General features: G+C 55.0%; 2 protein-coding genes across 2 annotated transcripts; both read right to left on the bottom strand.

Moving 5' to 3' along the window:
• Positions 1-636: 636 nt before the first annotated feature.
• Positions 637-2,259, bottom strand: MONBRDRAFT_11086 (uncharacterized protein; the record flags this gene model as incomplete). The annotated part of the gene is made up of 7 exons (XM_001748898.1): positions 637-779; positions 905-970; positions 1,050-1,180; positions 1,432-1,500; positions 1,584-1,690; positions 1,785-1,854; positions 2,075-2,259. 7 exons carry the CDS (start codon positions 2,257-2,259, stop codon positions 637-639), a joined length of 771 nt encoding a protein of 256 aa, XP_001748950.1.
• A 655-nt stretch (positions 2,260-2,914) lies between these two features.
• On the bottom strand, positions 2,915-10,225 carry MONBRDRAFT_28438 (uncharacterized protein; the record flags this gene model as incomplete). The annotated part of the gene is made up of 29 exons (XM_001748899.1): positions 2,915-3,097; positions 3,218-3,268; positions 3,392-3,477; positions 3,728-3,778; positions 3,862-3,922; positions 4,032-4,084; positions 4,197-4,301; positions 4,415-4,507; positions 4,608-4,744; positions 4,853-5,161; positions 5,287-5,510; positions 5,605-5,702; positions 5,803-5,905; positions 6,037-6,150; positions 6,231-6,271; positions 6,354-6,492; positions 6,594-6,666; positions 6,790-6,860; positions 6,974-7,104; positions 7,234-7,371; positions 7,484-7,598; positions 7,703-7,834; positions 7,963-8,051; positions 8,191-8,513; positions 8,752-8,932; positions 9,074-9,139; positions 9,250-9,382; positions 9,801-9,986; positions 10,088-10,225. 29 exons carry the CDS (start codon positions 10,223-10,225, stop codon positions 2,915-2,917), a joined length of 3,624 nt encoding a protein of 1,207 aa, XP_001748951.1.
• Between the last annotated feature and the right edge of the window lie 7,589 nt (positions 10,226-17,814).

The raw sequence follows: 17,814 nt of genomic DNA on the forward strand, positions 1-17,814 counted from the left end.
CAATGCCATGTGCGCGACAGCATGAGGGTTTGCGGCAAGAGGACAGGCCCACGCAGGCGAGAGCAGGGCGGAAACATACATGTAATGTTGAATCAGAGCTGTGACGGAACCCATCAGGACTTGATCCTCGAGAGCTGTGATGCGAAAAGCAGCTTGACCGGCCACAGGTAGCAGCTCCTGTGGGTGATCATAAAGATGAGAAGATGTCCAGGCTGGTGCCCAGGCGGTGCTCGGGCACACGTACAATCGGCAGATGGTTGGTTTCTTGATCTTGACGCACGTTGCAGCCACGCACGCTGAGTACCAGGCTACAGCTCAGATTGCGGCGACGCTCGCTATCGGGTTGTACCCACCCATAATTCGATGCCGGATCAGAGCAAACCAGGCACAGAGGGCAGGGGAGTGTGAGCAAAAGAGAAGAAACAAAGAGAAGAATCGAGAAAGAAAAAGAAAAAGGGGGACACAGTGAGCGCGCATTTGTGGGAGAGAAGAGTGGCAAACAAGATGGCAGATTGTTGATCACACTCACGCACCTTTCACGAACAAGGAAAGAATGCATGGGAGCCAGGTTGAGAATGGCGTCGGCTTCTTGTGCGCTCATCACACCACCGTACCATCTGCAGAGCAGCAAGCGTCTCAGATGAGTCGGCCTTTGAGCGGTGTCCGGATCATTTCGCAGCCAAGAATTGTCACGCACTGTTGAGCCAGAAGCTCTGGGCCACCAAGTGACGCGGGAGGCATTTCAATGTTCTGGGGCCGCGCACGAGGATTGGCTTGGGCTATTGGAGGTGGTAGCGGGGCATCGGACAGGATAGGGGCTCAGGGTCACGTGTGTACCAAAGGCGCTCATGGAAGAGTCCAAGGAGTTGCGAATCCGAGGCAGGGTGGTGACGGTGGGTGATACCTGCTTGGCGTGAAGCGGCGACGGAGGGGCGAACGGGGACGTTGGGCACGGGGGGTGCTGGCTTGCCTAGGAGCGATGAAATGCAGTCAGGTGAGTCGAGATGGAGGGCATACAAAAAAAGCATGTCCTGTCCCACAGCACGTACGAGCACGAGAGGGGACGGCAGGGGGCGGAGCGGAGCTCGAGGCCTCGACGCTGTTTCGCCGCAAATCTGCCATGGCCTTGAGATTTCCATAGTCGCGGATGGCGGTGCCTTCATGCAAGTTGACATAGGATCTGGCAAGCAGTGGTTCATCAAGTGGCAAGGCGAGAAAAAGGTTTTGTGAGCACAAAGGCAGACAAGCATGTCCGAAAGTTGAGCTGTACGTGGGGTGTGTGTGAAAGCAGTGTTGCGGGGGTGCAGAAATCATCCGACAAGGAGAGGGGTCCCGTTTCCATGCGTGTGCCTGGTGATGTTCCTAGCTCATGCTGTCACAGAGGACGAGAGGGGTGGCAATAGCAAAACTTGAACCGCGAAGCCAGCTTACTCATGGTTGGAGGAAACGTTGAGGCCCTGCATGGCGGCCGTGATGTTGGCACCGGCCATGCTGCTAGGTCTGTGTGGAGGTCGATACGAGGGTTGGCGGATGAGGGCCTGGGAATTCGAATTGATCAATGAAGGGCCCGAGGGTAAACCAACCTCGTTTGAGGCATGGTGTAGGTGTCGTCATCGGCTGTTTCCTCCAGAGCGGCTGACGAGCGGCGCATGGCTCGCGCAGCTTGGGCTAGCGCACTTGATGACGCCAACTGGCAGATGATTGGCAAGATGGGGAGGGAAAGAGGGGTATGGTGAGGCGAACACATGTCTCAAACCATTGCATTCCAGAGGCACTTGACATACAAACTTGCGACCGCGCTCTTGAACTGCGGCATCAGGGTCTTCATAGTCGTCTTTGTCCGAATCGCGACGCCTGTCCAACCCCATTGACACAGAGGGGAGACAGGAAGAACAGGTCATGAGAGACGATATGGCACTTTCATGAGCATGGGTGTCCCATCTGGATGTCAGGAGGGCACCAAGCTGGCTGCCATTTTCTTTTCTTTCAAAGGCTTGCTCGCGTTGAAGCAGTCCACGTGACGACAGCATGATCGCGATGATGACTGGGCATGATTCAGGCTCGTTCAACATACCCCGTAGCACCACCACGCAGACCACCACGTGCAAATGCATCCGCCGCACTGCTCCCTCCAAAACCATTCGTCACGCCGCCGCCATTTCGTCCAGCAGCACCCGCCGACGCCGACGCCGCCGCCGCCGCCGCTGCCGTCCCAGCAGTTGCGCTCAGCGCATCTTGGGGATCTTCATAGTCAGACATTGTGTTCAGAGGGGAGGAAGGAAGTGGGGATGGTGCTAGTGGGAGTTTCAAGGGGATTGTAGAGATGAGGACCGGTTCGGCGTTTGCTCATATCGGCAACAGGTTCACGTTCCCACGTCGTGTTGGATCGGTCCCAATTGTCAGACGATATGACAGCGAGATTTGTCAGATGTTGTGTGTGTGTGTGTGTGTGTGTGTGTGTGTGTGTGTGTGTGTGTGTGTGTGTGTGTGTGTGTGTGTGTGAATCGGCGCAAACTTCCATAGGTCCCGTGATGTGATGGGGCGTATGGAGGTGCGGGTGTGAGGAGTCGGGGGAGACGTGGGGAGGTGAGGGAGTGAGAGGGCGAGGGCGTCAAGACATGGAATTCATTTCAGTGTACAAATCAGGCCTAGCTAGCTAGATACATGAGAAGTGTTCGCACCCGTCTAACCGTGGACACACACGGAGAGAACAGATTAAATGAGACATTGGGGACAAGATCAGAACCGAGGCAAGTCGAGAATCAGAAACAATCATGGGTCAACATCGTCGGTCGCTCCCACAAGGAAGGGGCACAGGCTCAGGTAACCTCGGCCATGGCAAGGACGCAAAAGGAAAAAGAAGAAGAGCAAGTTGGTCCACACGTGACGTTGAGGTGCTGCTTCGCGGTGTAGGCTATGAGGAAAAGGCATTGTCCGATGCGATGCGGGCCATGCTCTTGAGGAGCGCTGCTTGCAACGCAATGAAAAGGCCTGGGTGCTGGCGCTTCATCATTCGATAGCTGTCAATGGTCAGCTCTGCCAACACCGTCCGGGAGACGGCGCATGCATTATACCAACGCCGTTGTTGCAATAAAAACTGTGACAAGGGATGGTAAGCCAGAAGCCGAAGTTCACCAGTCAGTTTGACACAGCGATGTGAAACCAATCGAGTGAGGTACAGGGAAAAAAAAGGCAAGAAATAAAAAGTCCCACTCACGTTCATCTCGCCAAAGACACCCCCCTGGTCGTAGCGCCGTGCGCGTTGTGCCTGCGACAGCCACCATGCATCCCCATACAAAAACATGACACAAAAATTACCATGTAGAACAGCCATCCTGCCATGCAGATCATTGTGCTATTAGGGTTAGGGCATAGGCTGAGAGTATCCTACCACAGAATGCTTGTAGAGAACGACGTCGCCCTGAATGATAAAGTAGAGACGATCCGCCGGGTCACCTCGTCGAAACACCAAGTCACCTTTACAAAACAACAAACGCGCCCATGGAAAGACGAGGACCAAGCACCAAGCAAAAACCAAAAAAAAAAAAAAAAAAAAAAAAAAAAAAAAAAAAAAAAAAAAGACGGCACACAGTATATTCAAAGCATAGTTCAAAGCATGCCGAGCTATGAGAAAATCGAGCTGCGAAAAGCATCTGCCTCTTCAACCTCTCTGCCAACCGTTGCTAGTTGGACGGTCAAGTTCAAAAAGAGGTACCACTAAACATACCTGAAGCACAATGTCGTTCCGTGTAGTACTGTTGCAAATCGTCGTCCGTTACTGTTGGAACACCAACCGGGCCAAATTCCAATGTAAGCGCACAGGGCTTGACGGCATGGACCACTGAGCCAAAGTCAACATACAGCTGGCCAAAGATGGCTCCAGAACGCCATAGGCTTCCAAAATGCCGCGAATACTTGGTTCCTAGTCGCACGCAAGAAGCAGCCAGGTGAGCGCACGCAGGAAGCAGCCAGGTGAGCTTCTCGTTGGCTTGACTCAGCGAGGTTTAAGTCTGGGGCTGGGAAATACATACCGAGACGGAAAGGCGGCGTGGATGCTTAACTTGCAGCGTTTGCAGCAATCGGTCTGCGTGCCATCGTCATCATTCGCATCGTGCAAAATTGCCAACACGCTCAGTGTCAACCGTACGGCATGAAGTTGATCCGTAGGGTCGGCATGTGGAATGCATGAGACGCACCTTCAGCCCACTCCAACCCATGGTCCAACGATGGAAGAGCCAGACAGCCATCAACGGCTTCCACATCATCCACCAGGTGTTCGAGGGGCGCTGTCATTTGACGGCCTGCAGACCAGAAATATGAAGAGCACAACGCGGCGTCACACGGCCTGTCGTTTTATTTTGCGCCCGGGCGCGCGCCGCCTCTTGTCGTCCTTCAGCAGCCGCCATGGACGTACCCTCTTGTCGATCTTCGTTGTCCACATGCAAAATATCAGGCTCTGGTAGCACCTCTTGTTGCACCATCAGCCGCTCAATCAGCTCACTCATACCTATGCCGGGTCGCAGCAAGCTCAGAGCACGCGCCTTTGGCAATTGAAAAGACTTCCTGTAGGCCCCGCCGGTTTGAGTTGAGCCACTTTCAGCACCCACCCGTAAACACCAGCGTGACATTGTTGCGTTGAAGGCGCTGGCGCAGGATCATGAAGCAGCTGCGAATGGCCGTGGCATCAATGGCCGTTACGCTAGAAAAGTCGAGGATCAAATAGCGCGTCGCCACCAGGCCCTCCCTGGCGTCAAAATGACCACACCAGCAAGGGTAAGTTGCCAAGACGCCAGCACGGTTTCGCCAACAAGGACCAGCACCCAGGCAGCAAGCATCATGGGTTCATACTCACCGCTTGGCCCAGGTGTGGGGGCGATAGTAGTCATCAGCTTCGTGAAGATAAGCCAGGTCCTCATTGTCGCCCAGCGTCAGCAGAGGGCTCTCCTGTTCGGCTAACCTCGTGGCCATTGGGTCTGGTCGAGCCAAGCCAGAACTGCTCTGCTGCTTGCGCAGCGGCGAGCGTGGTTGCGAGGAACGCGATGCGCTATCGTCCAGATGACCAAGGTCAGGTAAGGGGCTCTCCGGGGGAAAATCCTCTTCGTCGTCCTCCTGCACCTTGTTTAGCGCTGGCGGTGGCGCCTGACTCATGCGTCGCTGAATCCTGTCATCAAAACCCAGGTTTCAGGCATAATTGCTCATCAGCTTTAAGGCGTTTGGGTGGAAAATCACGTCTCGAGGCACGATATTTATCGGAAGAGTCGCGCAAGCTCGCACTGAGCAACTTACAAGCGGCCAGCCCGCACGAAAAAGTCGGCGACAGACGGTTTTCGCGCATAAGGCTCGGACAAAAAAGTGCGAACAACCACTCGGCGTTCAACTTCCTTGAGCAAACCCACGGCCTTGCCAAAGAACACGTGTCCAGTCAAGCGCATGGCCACAATGGCTTTGCCGTGCCGCGAAAGTTGCTGTCGTTGGCGAAAACCACGAATCACATTGCTGCGGCAGCGCAGCTGGTGCAACACGAACACACGAACCATGCATTGGGGTGAGAATGACGCTGTCGCAGTGTGCACCAAATGAATGTTCTGGCTTGTGCAGGCACACCTTCTCAGCCGTGGGCTCGCGCGAGTACTGAAAGATGAACACGACCAAGCAAAGGCCAATGCCGCACAAAAAGCCGTACTCCAGATTGTTGAGCGCCACTGTACCGCAATGGCAGGGGGTGAATCAGTCATGCTATTGCAAGGTTTTTCTACTTTACAGGTTCGGGGTAGCGGGCACAGCGGATTGAGCGTGACATACCGATGGCAATCAGCGTGCCCCATACGATGATATATTCCAGAAGCGCCACCATCTTGAAGCTTGAAATGAGCCAATCAACCATGAGGTCGAATCCAATAAACACCTAGCCGCACGAATGCATCAAGTCTCGAGATGAGCTGCGCGGGTCCCAGCCTGCTGCCATCTCACATTTCCACCGTACCCACGCCAGTGACTGCGAGGTGACTCGGGGGTCAAACGGATATTGACACGAACCAGGACCGAGCCGAAGAAGAACTTTGGCATGTAGGCTAAGAGGGACATGGGCAGGCCAAACATCAAAAGACAGGTCAGGATGATGACGACGCCGTTGAGCTTGCTGTTGACACCCTACGTGAGAGAGGAGCCGAGGTCGCGCGTTAGATGCTGCCCGCCGAGGGGCCAAAGGTGGTTAGTCATGCTAGACAAACCGCGCGGCAGGTCAGAAGGGTCTGGCTAAAAATGTACGAGCCTGATGGGGCCAAGGGCAAGAACGAACAGGCGTGAGCAAGTGCATACGACATGGAGGTGAAGAAGGAAGGACAAAGTCTCACCGGTTTGCCCTCCAGTAATACCGGAGAAGAAATTGGAAAGACCAACAGTCTTTAATTCATGGTTAAAGTCAAGTGGCGAACCCAGCTCCATTTGGATAGCAGCAACGTCCAAGCACGACGAGAAGGCAACCACGATGTACTAAAAACACCGCCAGAACATCACGATCGGATCAGAAAAAGTGAACATCAAGCCAGGGCAAGAAAGAGAAAAACCGGTGGTTTTCGCCCGCAGATACCAACCATGGCGAGCCAGGTTGGCAGGAGGGAGGGGATGACATGCCACTTGACATCGGCAAACTTAAAGTCATTCCACCTTCAGCGCAAAGGATGAATAGCACAGCATGGCGGTGAGGCGGTGGCCTCGTGGATCAAGACGCGACATGGGTGGCTGCAGCCATCACGGTAGAAGTTGTGCAGCGAGTCGGGTTGAACTGACGTGTCGTAAAACTGCGTGGGCGGAGAAGTCGGCGCCACCCAGCCGCTGCCGTTGAAAGCACTTCGAGCTTCCTGTGTCGGATCAAGCAGACCATTTGCACAGCAAGATCAAATGGTGCAAGGTGTGGGCGGCGGCAGCGCGGATCAAGTTGCGGGTTGGCATGCGCGCGTTCTTCGGGGGGTACCGTGAGAGAGGTGCTGGTACAGGCCAGAACAATGTAAAAGCCGACAGGAATGGCCACCAGGCAGAGTGGCAAGGCGGCAAAGTGATTCACGGTGCGAGACACGACCATCAGCAAAAGGCCACAGGCCAGTCCTATGGTAAGGAAACACCATGCATCATTACTTCAAAGTGACAAAGCCAAGATATGGGTGGGGCTTGTAGCCCAATTTGAAGAGCAGGGACCACCAAAAGGGTCGAGAAACAAGTTTGAGTGGGGCATACCAGGGGCTAGAAGAATGCCAATGTCTGGCTTGAGCAGCTGACCCCAATCCATGACGCTATTGAGCGTACAATCGGACATGAGGGCCAGTCCAGCTTGCAGGCTATAAAGTCCAATGTAGCTCAGGTAGCCGCCGACCACTGCCAACCAAAGGCCGGGGCAATTTAGCGAGAAGGGCGCTCCATGAGTGTCTCAAAGGAATGAAGAAAAGAAACCAAAAAAAAAAAAAAATAGAAAAAGACAGAAACATACCGGGCATGGGCAGGTACTGGACAATGGAGGCCAGTTTGAGAGAGCCGGTAATGTAGAGGGCAAGGCCAAGTAGCGCAGTTGAGAGACCAATCCACACCAAGGTGGTGGCCAAAATCTAGAGTAGCCGGGCATGTGTTGATTGTGTGAAGCAGGTGTGCAAAAATGAATCAAAACGTGGGCGCGCCAGAGGCTATGAACCACGCATAAATGGGTACCTACAGCATGTGCTTCATGGCCCTCATTCTGGAGCTGGGTTGCAATGCTGGTTGCCATGGCCGAGAGGAAGATGAGGCCCGCGTCTTGGACTTGGCCAATGGCAAAGGAGAGAGAGGAGAGAACGGTGAAGCACGTCTAGGTGTTGGCAGCGACAACGGGCCAGGTGATTGCATGAGAAAAGGGACGAGGTGGATCGTAGAACTGTCGGTGCTCATACAGTCGCACAGAATGGTGCAAAACAGGGTTGGCGAGAGGCTTTGTACCTGGTGCACGACCGAAGAGAAGAAGACGAGCTTGATGAGGGTGGGGAGGTACGGTTTGTAAAACGTGTTGCTAAAGATGATTTGGGTGTCTAAGGCCGGCCGAGAGGGTTGCATTGAGGCAAGACCAGGCAGTTGTGCCGCCAGCTGAGGGAACACAAATAGTTTTAATGTGGGACTGTCTTCGTTTTGTGCGTGCGAGTGGCAGAGGGCATGGACGCTTTGTCGTACAGGAGACGACGACGGGAACAATGATGATGGCATTGATGATGCCAAAGAGGAGGGCTGTGCCTTGTCGCTGCCAAAAGGACTGGGACGGGCTGGCCAAGGAGCTGTGCAGCTCAATGTCCACGGGTTCTTGATCGGAGGTGGCTCCATACCCCTTTCCACCGCTTGGACTGTCTGATCCGCCGTGCCGGTGGGCGCTTGGGGCAGCTGGATCTTCAGAATCCTGTTCCGCTGGGTCATCAAAGTGGTGTTTGGCCAGGAGAGGGTCGTGGACGTTGGATTCCAGGTCCTCATCATTATCATCCATTGTGCGGCTGTTTTGGAGGCTGCCGGCCCAAGAGGGCCGACTGAACCAGGAGCCATTGTTGCGGAGGCTGGCTGGGCCGTGATGACGGGCGGCTGGTCGTGGGGGCACAGCAATGTGGAGGCTTTCCGCATCGGTGGAGCGGCCAAGCATGTTTTTGCTGGTTGGTTTCAATCAAGGGGGGTATTGCCTGTGTCAGCGAGAAACCCAAGACGCTGGCAAAGCAGAAGATGGCGATCCGGCTGGGGTGCAAGACTCACGCGTGGTGATCGGGGGTGTGGGCTTGCTCAGCGGCGTGAGCAGGGCGACGAAGACGGCCAAAGGTTCCACGGGTGTATGGGGACATGACGGGCAGCGAGGCTTTGCTAGGGCTCAAGTTGGTCTTGAGGGAATGGGGAGGGGCCAGGCGTCGATGGCGCAGGCTGGTGGTGGCGATGCCAGCTATGCGCAGAAGAAGAAGAAGGGGCACAGCGGGCACAAGTGATGGAGAGGCGGTGGTCATGGTCAGGTGCGCGGGTGGGAGAGGTGAGATCTGGCATGCCAAGGGCTACAGCAAGGAGCCAATGCATCAAATGCGCGTACAGGTGGCCGGGGAGGTGGGCTGCTGGTACTCTTGGCTCTGTGAAGTATCTTCAAACTCGAATTGTTCTATGACCCCGGCAAGACCGGGATGAGAGAGTACGAAGATGGGGTAAGAGGAGGGAGGGGTCTGGCATTGCCTTGTTCTTCTTGGCATCGTGAGGAGCAAGGGCACGAACCACCAAGCTGGTCATAGCTTTCACGGGTGGCCGAGCTCGAGGGCGAGCTCGGCCGCCGGACGGCAGTGACGGGAATGGGTTGCGATGGTCGGCGCGAATCCATCTTGCTGGTTACAAGTCGCCACCGATCTCGCTTTGCAAGATCGCCAACGGCCCCCAGCAGCTATGTCTGGTCGATCCTTTGCCAAAGAGACGCGGAAACACACAGAGCGAGAGAGAGAGAGAGAGAGGAGGGGGAGGGGGAGGAGAGAGGCACAAGACGTGATGAAGCAGCAGCAGCAGCAGGAGCAGCAGGAGCAGCAGGAGCAGCGCGTCAAATGTTTGCCAAATTACTTTCTGCTCAATCACATGTCACGGTCCCTGACAGCGAGAGCTTGTGCCAGGTACGGCACAAGTTTCAGAGAATGTAATTAAATGCTCGATTAGACGTTAATGAAATAAAGCTTAATTCAGAGATGGAGGCTTACATGGATCAAATCTCAGAGATGGAAGCGAATCCATGAAAAGACCTTGGAGCCGTTGCGACATTCTTCTTTGCACACGTGTCTTACTTGTGTAAGAGAGAGAGAGAGATTGAGAGAGAGAGAGAGATTCAAGTTTGAGAGAGAGAGAGAGAGAGAAGAGAGAGAGATTGAGAAGAGGCATGAAGCAGAGAGAAACACAGAGAGAGAAACAGAGAGAGAGAGAGAGAGAAACAGAGAGAAGAAGTGCGAGAGAGGGACATCGTAAAGAGAGTCCTCAAGGAGAGGTTGACGAACGAGAAGAGAAAGTGGGGGTTGGGGTTGGGGGTGACGAGAGAGACAAAGCACAATTGCGAGGCGTTGGATCATGGTCATACCAAGGGAGGAGATTTCGAGAGAGAGAGATTTCGAGAGAGAGAGAGGGACTTTAAGATGTGAATGTGTGTGTGTGTGAGAGAGAGAGAGAGGTTTGAGAGAGAGAGAGAGCGAGTCTGAGAGTTTGAGCTTGTGAACATGCGAGGTGTCTGTGTTATTGGTGCTTGTCTCGCTCACCCTCTGGCTGCCATGGTCATGATGGTCGAAAAGGGGTTCGCGGCTGACCGCCCGGCTGTATCTCACTGAGTTCGCCATTGGGGTGTTTTTATCAAAAAATCCCCTTGTGGGCATGACATGGTTGTGGTTGGGACTTTTGCGGGTCGGGGGTCCCGTAGCTCCCCGGGTGCGGGGTTTGCCACACATCCGTGCAGATTCCTAAAAGCTTTCAAGCTTACGTTTCCACACACGTACGCGCAGCTGGCTCTGGGTGCGTTTGATCCTCTAAACGTCTGACGATTACGACAACGCAGTTTTCAGTCTCTTCCAAGACTTGAGGTGAGTCTCCGCGCAGACTGAAGACGAACAACATTCCATCTCTCTCTCTCTCTCTCTCTCTCTCTTTGGAGAACGGCAGCGCTTACGAGGTGGCGGCAGTCGATCAGTGGGTGTGTGTGTGTGTGGCGGTGGCCCGACTGATCCACTGATTCACTGGTGTGTGTGTGTCTTGGTAGAGGTGGCAGAGAAGAGGGCTGAAGCATCAAGTTGAGTGGCCAATCGCCCAGGAGGGCTGGTCTGCTCTGGCGCCGAACCTCGGCAAAGTGGTAAGATTGTCGCGTTGGCTGAACGGGCGCGGGCGCAACATCAATGAGTGAGCACATTGAGAGTGAAACGGGCCCGGCTGGGCGCAAAGGCACTGCCAAATGGCTACTTGATCTTTCTTTCTTGAGGTCAATGTCACCTCACTCCCTGACATCCCGCCATCGCCCCTCCGTGCCATCGACCGACCACTGCGCCTCGTTCTTCGCGACAGGCCGAGGTCTCGCGCTCGCAGCGCAGTGGCACTTGAATAAGCTGCCACCTACACCTTCTACCAACGCGAGCCGAACATTCCAGAGACCAGCGTCATGTTTGCCAAATTGAAGGCTGGCATCGAGGTACCGTGCTGCCTTGCTCTAGATTCAACGCGATGCGAGCCGCCCAATCTGACAACTCATCCCACATTCGATTCGTTTGCACCTCCAGTCCAAATCGACTCCTGGTCCTGCGAGTGCAAGTGCGTGGCCCAGCTCTCCGCCAATCGTCTTCCGTCTTGTGATCCTCTGCTCACTTGATGTTGCATCTTGACCCCGTGACCTAGATGCCGGCGCAGCCAGCAATGGTGCCAACCCCGTTGCTGCTGCTGCTGCTGCTCCTGACGACACCGCGCCCACAGATCAAGATGCAGACGAGGCTCCCTCCAAAGAGGCTACCGTCAAGGAACTGCCTGCCAATGACAAGCCTTCCAATGCGAACAAGGGTCTGTCGTATTACTCCTTGCATGCCAGTCCTTTGCGAGCGGCGCTGCTCTCAACATCCCATTTGTGCAATCCGCGCGGCAGGTCTCTTCACATCCTTAAAGCAACGACTAAGCAACAATCCCTCCAACAGTAGCGATGCACCTTCTTCCACCAAAGTACACATCCATGCTGAGCAAGGCCGCCCCACCCCCTCCACCCCCAGCCTTTGTTCCTTTGTCCCACACGCGCCCTCATCCAACCCCCACGCTTCCCTCCATTAGGAAGACCCGATTGGTGACTCTGTTTCTGCTGACCAGTATGCAAAACAGGTCAGAGCTGCTCCAGGCAGCCAATGTCTGGGTTGAGGCGCAAATCGCGCCCACACTGCTGCCCACTCGCCCCTTTTCTGCCTCACTGACCGCGTCTCCTCACCAATCGCCACAGCAAAAGCGCCTGGAGAAATACAAGGCCAAAGTTACCGAACTCACAGCCATGGCCAAGGATCTCAAGGTATACATGTATTTATGGGCTTGTCCTCGATGCTGCCGTGTGCTGGCTTGCGTACAGCCTCTTCCACAGCCTGCCAGTCCGCAACGCCGCAAACTTTTGGTTGACACTGCTCTTGAATGTGACACCCTCGACGTCTATAGCGCGACTGCGATCGCCTGTCATCGGACAATGACAAACTCACCAAGCAGCTCACCAAGCAACAAGACACCTCTGCCAAACGCGTGTCTGAGCTTAAAGAAAGTGAGTCACTTCGAGTGCCCGCTCATCATGACTCTCCGCTGCTCCAACTTTTCTTGCTGCGCCGAGCCGGCCTTTCATATGCGCTTCTTTGTCCCACAGCCCATCGACTGGATCAAGAAGCCAAACAGCAACTTGCTGGCAGTTTTGAGCGGCAGCTTCAGGAGAAAGAAGATCGCATTCAAGTCCTGAACAGCCAGGTTGAAGCGTTCAAACTTCAGCAAAACGCCATGGAGCAAACGAGCGAAGAGTCACGCGTCCTCAAGTCCAAGGCACGTGTTCATGCACTTGCCCGTCAACACGTTGCACAAGGTCTTGTGCGCTACGCGCATCGTGTCTCATTATGCTTGTCGGCACCTGTACTGCTTTCCGTCTCCATCAGGTCGAGGCCCTGCAAATCCAACTCAACCGCTCAGAGGAGAAGGACGAAGAAATACGTGTTTTAAGGAGCCAGGTCAGGTTTTGGTCCCGCTGTCGTTTCCAAAGGTGTACAATCCCTGGCTTTGATTTATTGTGTATAATTCGCCGATGCGGTCTGCAGATTGATGCCCTACAAATGTCGGGTGGTGGCGGCGCTGCTCCCAGCACCCCCGCTCCAGATACAGCCAAAGTCGAGCGTCTCGAGGCTCTGTTGAAGAAATGCAAGGAAACTATCAAGTGTGTCTTTCCCCTTGATGATTCGTCCTTTGCGCTAGTCCCATCTCTTCGTTTCTGTTTCCTCGAAGCAACGGTCTTGGGACATACCCATCTCTCCCTGGTCCGTAGCCCTTCCTGACTTCTCAGCCTTACAGTACTTTGCTGTTCAAACAGAAATCAAAAAAGCAAGATTGCCGAGCTCGAACAGGCTCCATCCATCTCTCACAATGCCCACGACGATGACCTCGATCCTGTTGTGACAGAGCTCAAAGCCAAGATTGCTAGGTTCGTCCCTGCATGCATGTAGCACAGGATGGTCTCAGGTCTTGCTTCTGAAGTTCACGCGATCTGGGCGTGCCTCGACTATGAGGGTAGGCTGGAGGAAGACCTTGTGCAAGCACAGTCTGCACAACCTGCCCCAGCCATGGATGCTGCTTCATCCATGGCTACAGCTGCCTTTGAAAGCGAGGTGGCTCAGCTGCGTGCCGAGCTTGATCAATCCCGGTAAGCGCCTTCTCTCTCTTCACCAAGGCGCGAGCTTCAATTATCCTCAATCTGCCCTGACTGCGGCCTCTTCATAGCTCTGAGAAGGAAGAGCTGACGTCCAAGTTGGCGGAAATGTCATATGTGACCGAGAGTCTGCGTGCGCAGGTTGAACACCTCTCGCAGTCAGCCACCGAGCGTGCTATCTCGCGCGCTCGTGAAATCTTCCACGAGGCAGACCGAGATGGCAATGGATGGCTGAGTCACAACGAAGTCAGTCTTGTGGCCTCTCATGCCTTTGACCTGATCTTGGAAAGTGTTTGTTTGCGGAACCAAGTCTTTGATGTATATCCCTGTTGTTTCGCCTGTCATCTTGGTAGCTGAAAAAGGTATTAAAGGGCAACGACGAGCTGCGAGCTGAGCTCAAACTGACCAATCTGTCTTGGGTTGAGCTCTGGAACGACCTTGATGCCAACCAAGACGGCAGAATCGAAGAGCAAGAGCTCGTGGAATACCTTTCACGCCACAGCGACCTGCTTGAAGGTATCTATTCTGACATCAAGACCAGTTCCAGCCGCTCGTCTTCTCTTTTGCCTCGAATCGCACGCCACCCAACTGACATTCCGGGGATCGATCTCCTGCGCCGCTGATCTAGACGCCACAGCCGCTGGGGATGCTGCTGCCAACGCTTTGCAGACCGAGTTAAACGCTGTCAAGGTGGAGCGAGATACCTTGCAGCAAAGCCTCAGCGAAATGACTCAGGTACAGGAACTCTTCAACGAAAATAAAAGAAGGAAGAGAGATAAAAAAATACAAGCGAACAACCTGCTTTGTGTGACTGATGCGGCCTTTTTGCTTGCTTTGAAATCAACTTGTTCGTGACAGGTTCAGAACGAGGCATCCACACACGCTGCAACCACCCAAGCTTTGCAGGCGGAGCACGAGGCAGCGCTCTCTCAGATTGAGACATTGAATGCAAAGCTCACGGCACTCCAGGAGCAACAAGCGACTCTATCTGCGCGGAATGACGAACTCGAGGCGCTAGGACCTCAAATGGAACAACTTGAAAACGTTTTGGCCACTGCGGAGTCAGCTCGTGACCATGCGCTGGAGCAAATACGTGAACTTCAAGCTACAGCAGACGAAAAAGAACAACTGGAGCATGCAGTGCAGCAAATGCGAGAGCAGCTGCAATCGAATGAGGCCACGCAAGCCTCAAGCACATCTGAGCTGCGCACTGAGCTTGAAAGTGTTCAGAGCCAACTCAAGGCGGCAGCTGAAGAACTCGAGGCAAGCCAAGCGCGCTCAATGAAGTCGGAGGAGGAGCTTGCCGATATTCGTACAAAGTTGACTGCCAATGAAACGGAACACGCGGAGGCCGTATCTGCGCTTGAGAAGGTGTCAAGTGAGCTTCGTCAGGAGCTAGAGGCTGCACAGGCAAAGGCCGCCGAGGCGGAGAAGCAAGTGGCCGAACTGCAGGCCGCCCAGTCCGAGTCGACTGCTGAGCTCCGTCAGGAGCTAGAGGCTGCACAGGCAAAGGCCGCCGAGGCGGAGAAGCAAGTGGCCGAACTGCAGGCCGCCCAGTCCGAGTCGACTGCTGAGCTCCGTCAGGAGCTAGAGGCTGCACAGGCAAAGGCCGCCGAGGCGGAGAAGCAAGTGGCCGAACTGCAGGCCGCCCAGTCCGAGTCGACTGCTGAGCTCCGTCAGGAGCTAGAGGCTGCACAGGCAAAGGCCGCCGAGGCGGAGAAGCAAGTGGCCGAACTGCAGGCCGCCCAGTCCGAGTCGAGCTGCCGAGCCTGCTGAGCTCCGTCAGGAGCTAGAGGCTGCACAGACCGCAAAGGCTCTGAGGCGGAGAAGCAAGTGGCCGAACTGCAGGCCGCCCAGTCCGAGTCGACTGCTGAGCAATCCGTCAGGAGCTAGAGGCTGCACAGGCAAAGGCCGCCGAGGCGGAGAAGCAAGTGGCCGAACTGCAGGCCGCCCAGTCCGAGTCGGCTGCCGAGCTCCGTCAGGAGCTAGAGGCTGCACAGGCAAAGGCCGCCGAGGCGGAGAAGCAAGTGGCCGAACTGCAGGCCGCCCAGTCCGAGTCGACTGCTGAGCTCCGTCAGGAGCTAGAGGCTGCACAGACCGCAAAAGCTCTGATGCCGAAGCATTGGTAGCGGCTCGCTCCGAGCTTGCCAACTTGCAAGCCGAGCTTGAGCAAGCCCAGGCCGCCCTTGAGTCAAGTCAGCAGCAAGCTTCACGCTTGGAGGAACAACATGTCAAACTGAAAGATAAGGTGTGATGAATGCGAGAAAGATGCTCATCCCATGGCCGCAACCTTTCTCATCTCACGATGCAACATTAGGCTAAGGAATGGCTGGCTCAGATCAATGAATTGCGTAGCGAGAAGCAAGCCGTCGAGCAAGTAGTGGATAGTCTTCGTGGCCAGCTGGTCGAGGCGCAGGCTCAAGCGCAGGCTACAGCGGGTAATCTGGATGAGGCGCTCAGTCAGTTGCGCGATGAGAGTGCACGTCAACAAGATGCTCTGCGTGAGAATCACTCCCAGGAGCTTGAGGAATTAAAGGCAGAGCTTGCGTCATTGCAAGCTGAAAAGAAAGACAGTGATGAGCGTGCGCAAACAACCATCAGCGAGCTGCAGCAACAGCTTGAACACAATCGCGCTCAGGTTGGTGGCTGTTTCATCTACTCGTTTTGCATCTATCCCATTGTGTGCCTGCATGTGCTTATGTTGCCATCCACGCGTTAATATGTAGCTGACTGAGTTGAATGCTGCCAAGGATGCTCAAAGCACGGAGCTGGCCGAGCTTTCGGCTCGTGAACAAGCTACTGCGGCACAACTGGCCGAGACACAGGCGGAAGCAACTCAAATGAGGGACAGGGCCGCAGCCTTGGAGCTGGAGATGACCGCGTTGAGCAATACTTGCAGCAATCTTGAGGCTGATTTAGCGGCTCGATCAGCTGAGCTGGAGTCATTGCGTGCAGCACAGGCAGATAGCGCTAGTGCCGAACATGAAGAACTCGAAGCTGCTCGCCAGCAGTTGCAGAAAGAGCAAGAGCGTGGAGCATCGCTCAAGGCCAAAGCAAAGGCATGGCTTGAAGAAAACAAGGCGCTGAAGGACTCTACTCAGAAGCAGGCGCGTGAGCTCGAGGAGGCACACAGCGCCCAGCAGGCAGCCGCCGAACAACTTGCTGCCGTACAACAGCGTGAGCAGCAGTTGCAAGCAGATTTGGAGGAGGCACGTCAACGGCAGGCTGATGTGGAACGAGAGCTGGTCACGATGCAGAACGATCATGGTGAACGAGACGCAGAAACAGCTGATCTGGCTGCCCAGGTACAGGACCTAACCAAGGCCCAAGGCGAAGCGCAGAAAGCATTGAACAAGGTGCAAGAACAGCTGCAAGCCTCGACTTCCGCCGAAGCCGAATGGCGTGCGCAGGTTGAGCAGCTACAGTCAGAATTGACCGCAGCACAGGACCGCGCCGAGCAAGCGGATCAGGCCTACAACGCGCTACAGAATGAACACAACTCGGTGCAAGTGGAGCTCGCCAACCAAAATAGTGCACTGATGGAACTGCGACAGCAGCTTGAGGTACACACTGCCGAGCAAACGAACATGGACGAGGAGCGTGCTCAGCATCTCGCGTTGCGTGAACGCGCTTCGGAGATGGAAACTCGCCTTGGCAAGCTGAGGGAAAAGGCAAAAGGCTGGATCTCTGAGAATAAGGAGAGCAAGCAGCAGTTGGAAAAGTTGACAGGTGTCCTGGCCGCTGCCCAGGCGGAGCGCGACGAGCAGGCCGCACGGTCAACCGAGCTGAGTGAAGCCAAGGAGAAGCTGGAGACGGAGATGCATACTCTACAGGCACGCCTTGCGGCTTTGGAAGAGGATGACAACAACAGCGTATCAGTGCTGCAAGCACAAATGCAGGCGGCCCAGGAGCAGATCAAGACTTTGACTGCCGAAAAGAGCGACTTGGCACATCAACTCGCAGACGTCAGTGCTGAGGCACAAGCAGCCGCTTCAGAGCAGCAGGTAGCAGTGGATCGTGTGACACAACTTGAGGCTGAAATCACCGACGTCCGTCAAAAATTAGAAAGCGAGGTGGCAAACCAGGCGCAACTGGAACAAGAATTGGCGTCCGAACGGGCGATGGTTGCTGCACTACGAGAAGCAGAGGAGGCTGGTGCCAGCACGAATAGCGAGCTAGCGGCGGCGACGACCCAGCTGGCTGAGGTTCAACAAGAGCATCACCGGCTTTTGCAAGAGCAAGCCGAGGGGGCAAAGCGCATTGTGGAGCTGGAGAGCACCCTGCGCGACAACTCTGAGGCATTGCAGGAAGCTCAGGCTCAGGCGACAGCGGCCACGATTGCACAGAATGAGGCGGAAGGCCGTGCAGATGAATTGCAAGCCAAAGTGGATGAAATGATT

The sequence above is a fragment of the Monosiga brevicollis genome, genomic scaffold (genome assembly GCF_000002865.3).
Source record: "Monosiga brevicollis MX1 MONBRscaffold_26 genomic scaffold, whole genome shotgun sequence".
NCBI lineage: Eukaryota > Choanoflagellata > Craspedida > Salpingoecidae > Monosiga > Monosiga brevicollis.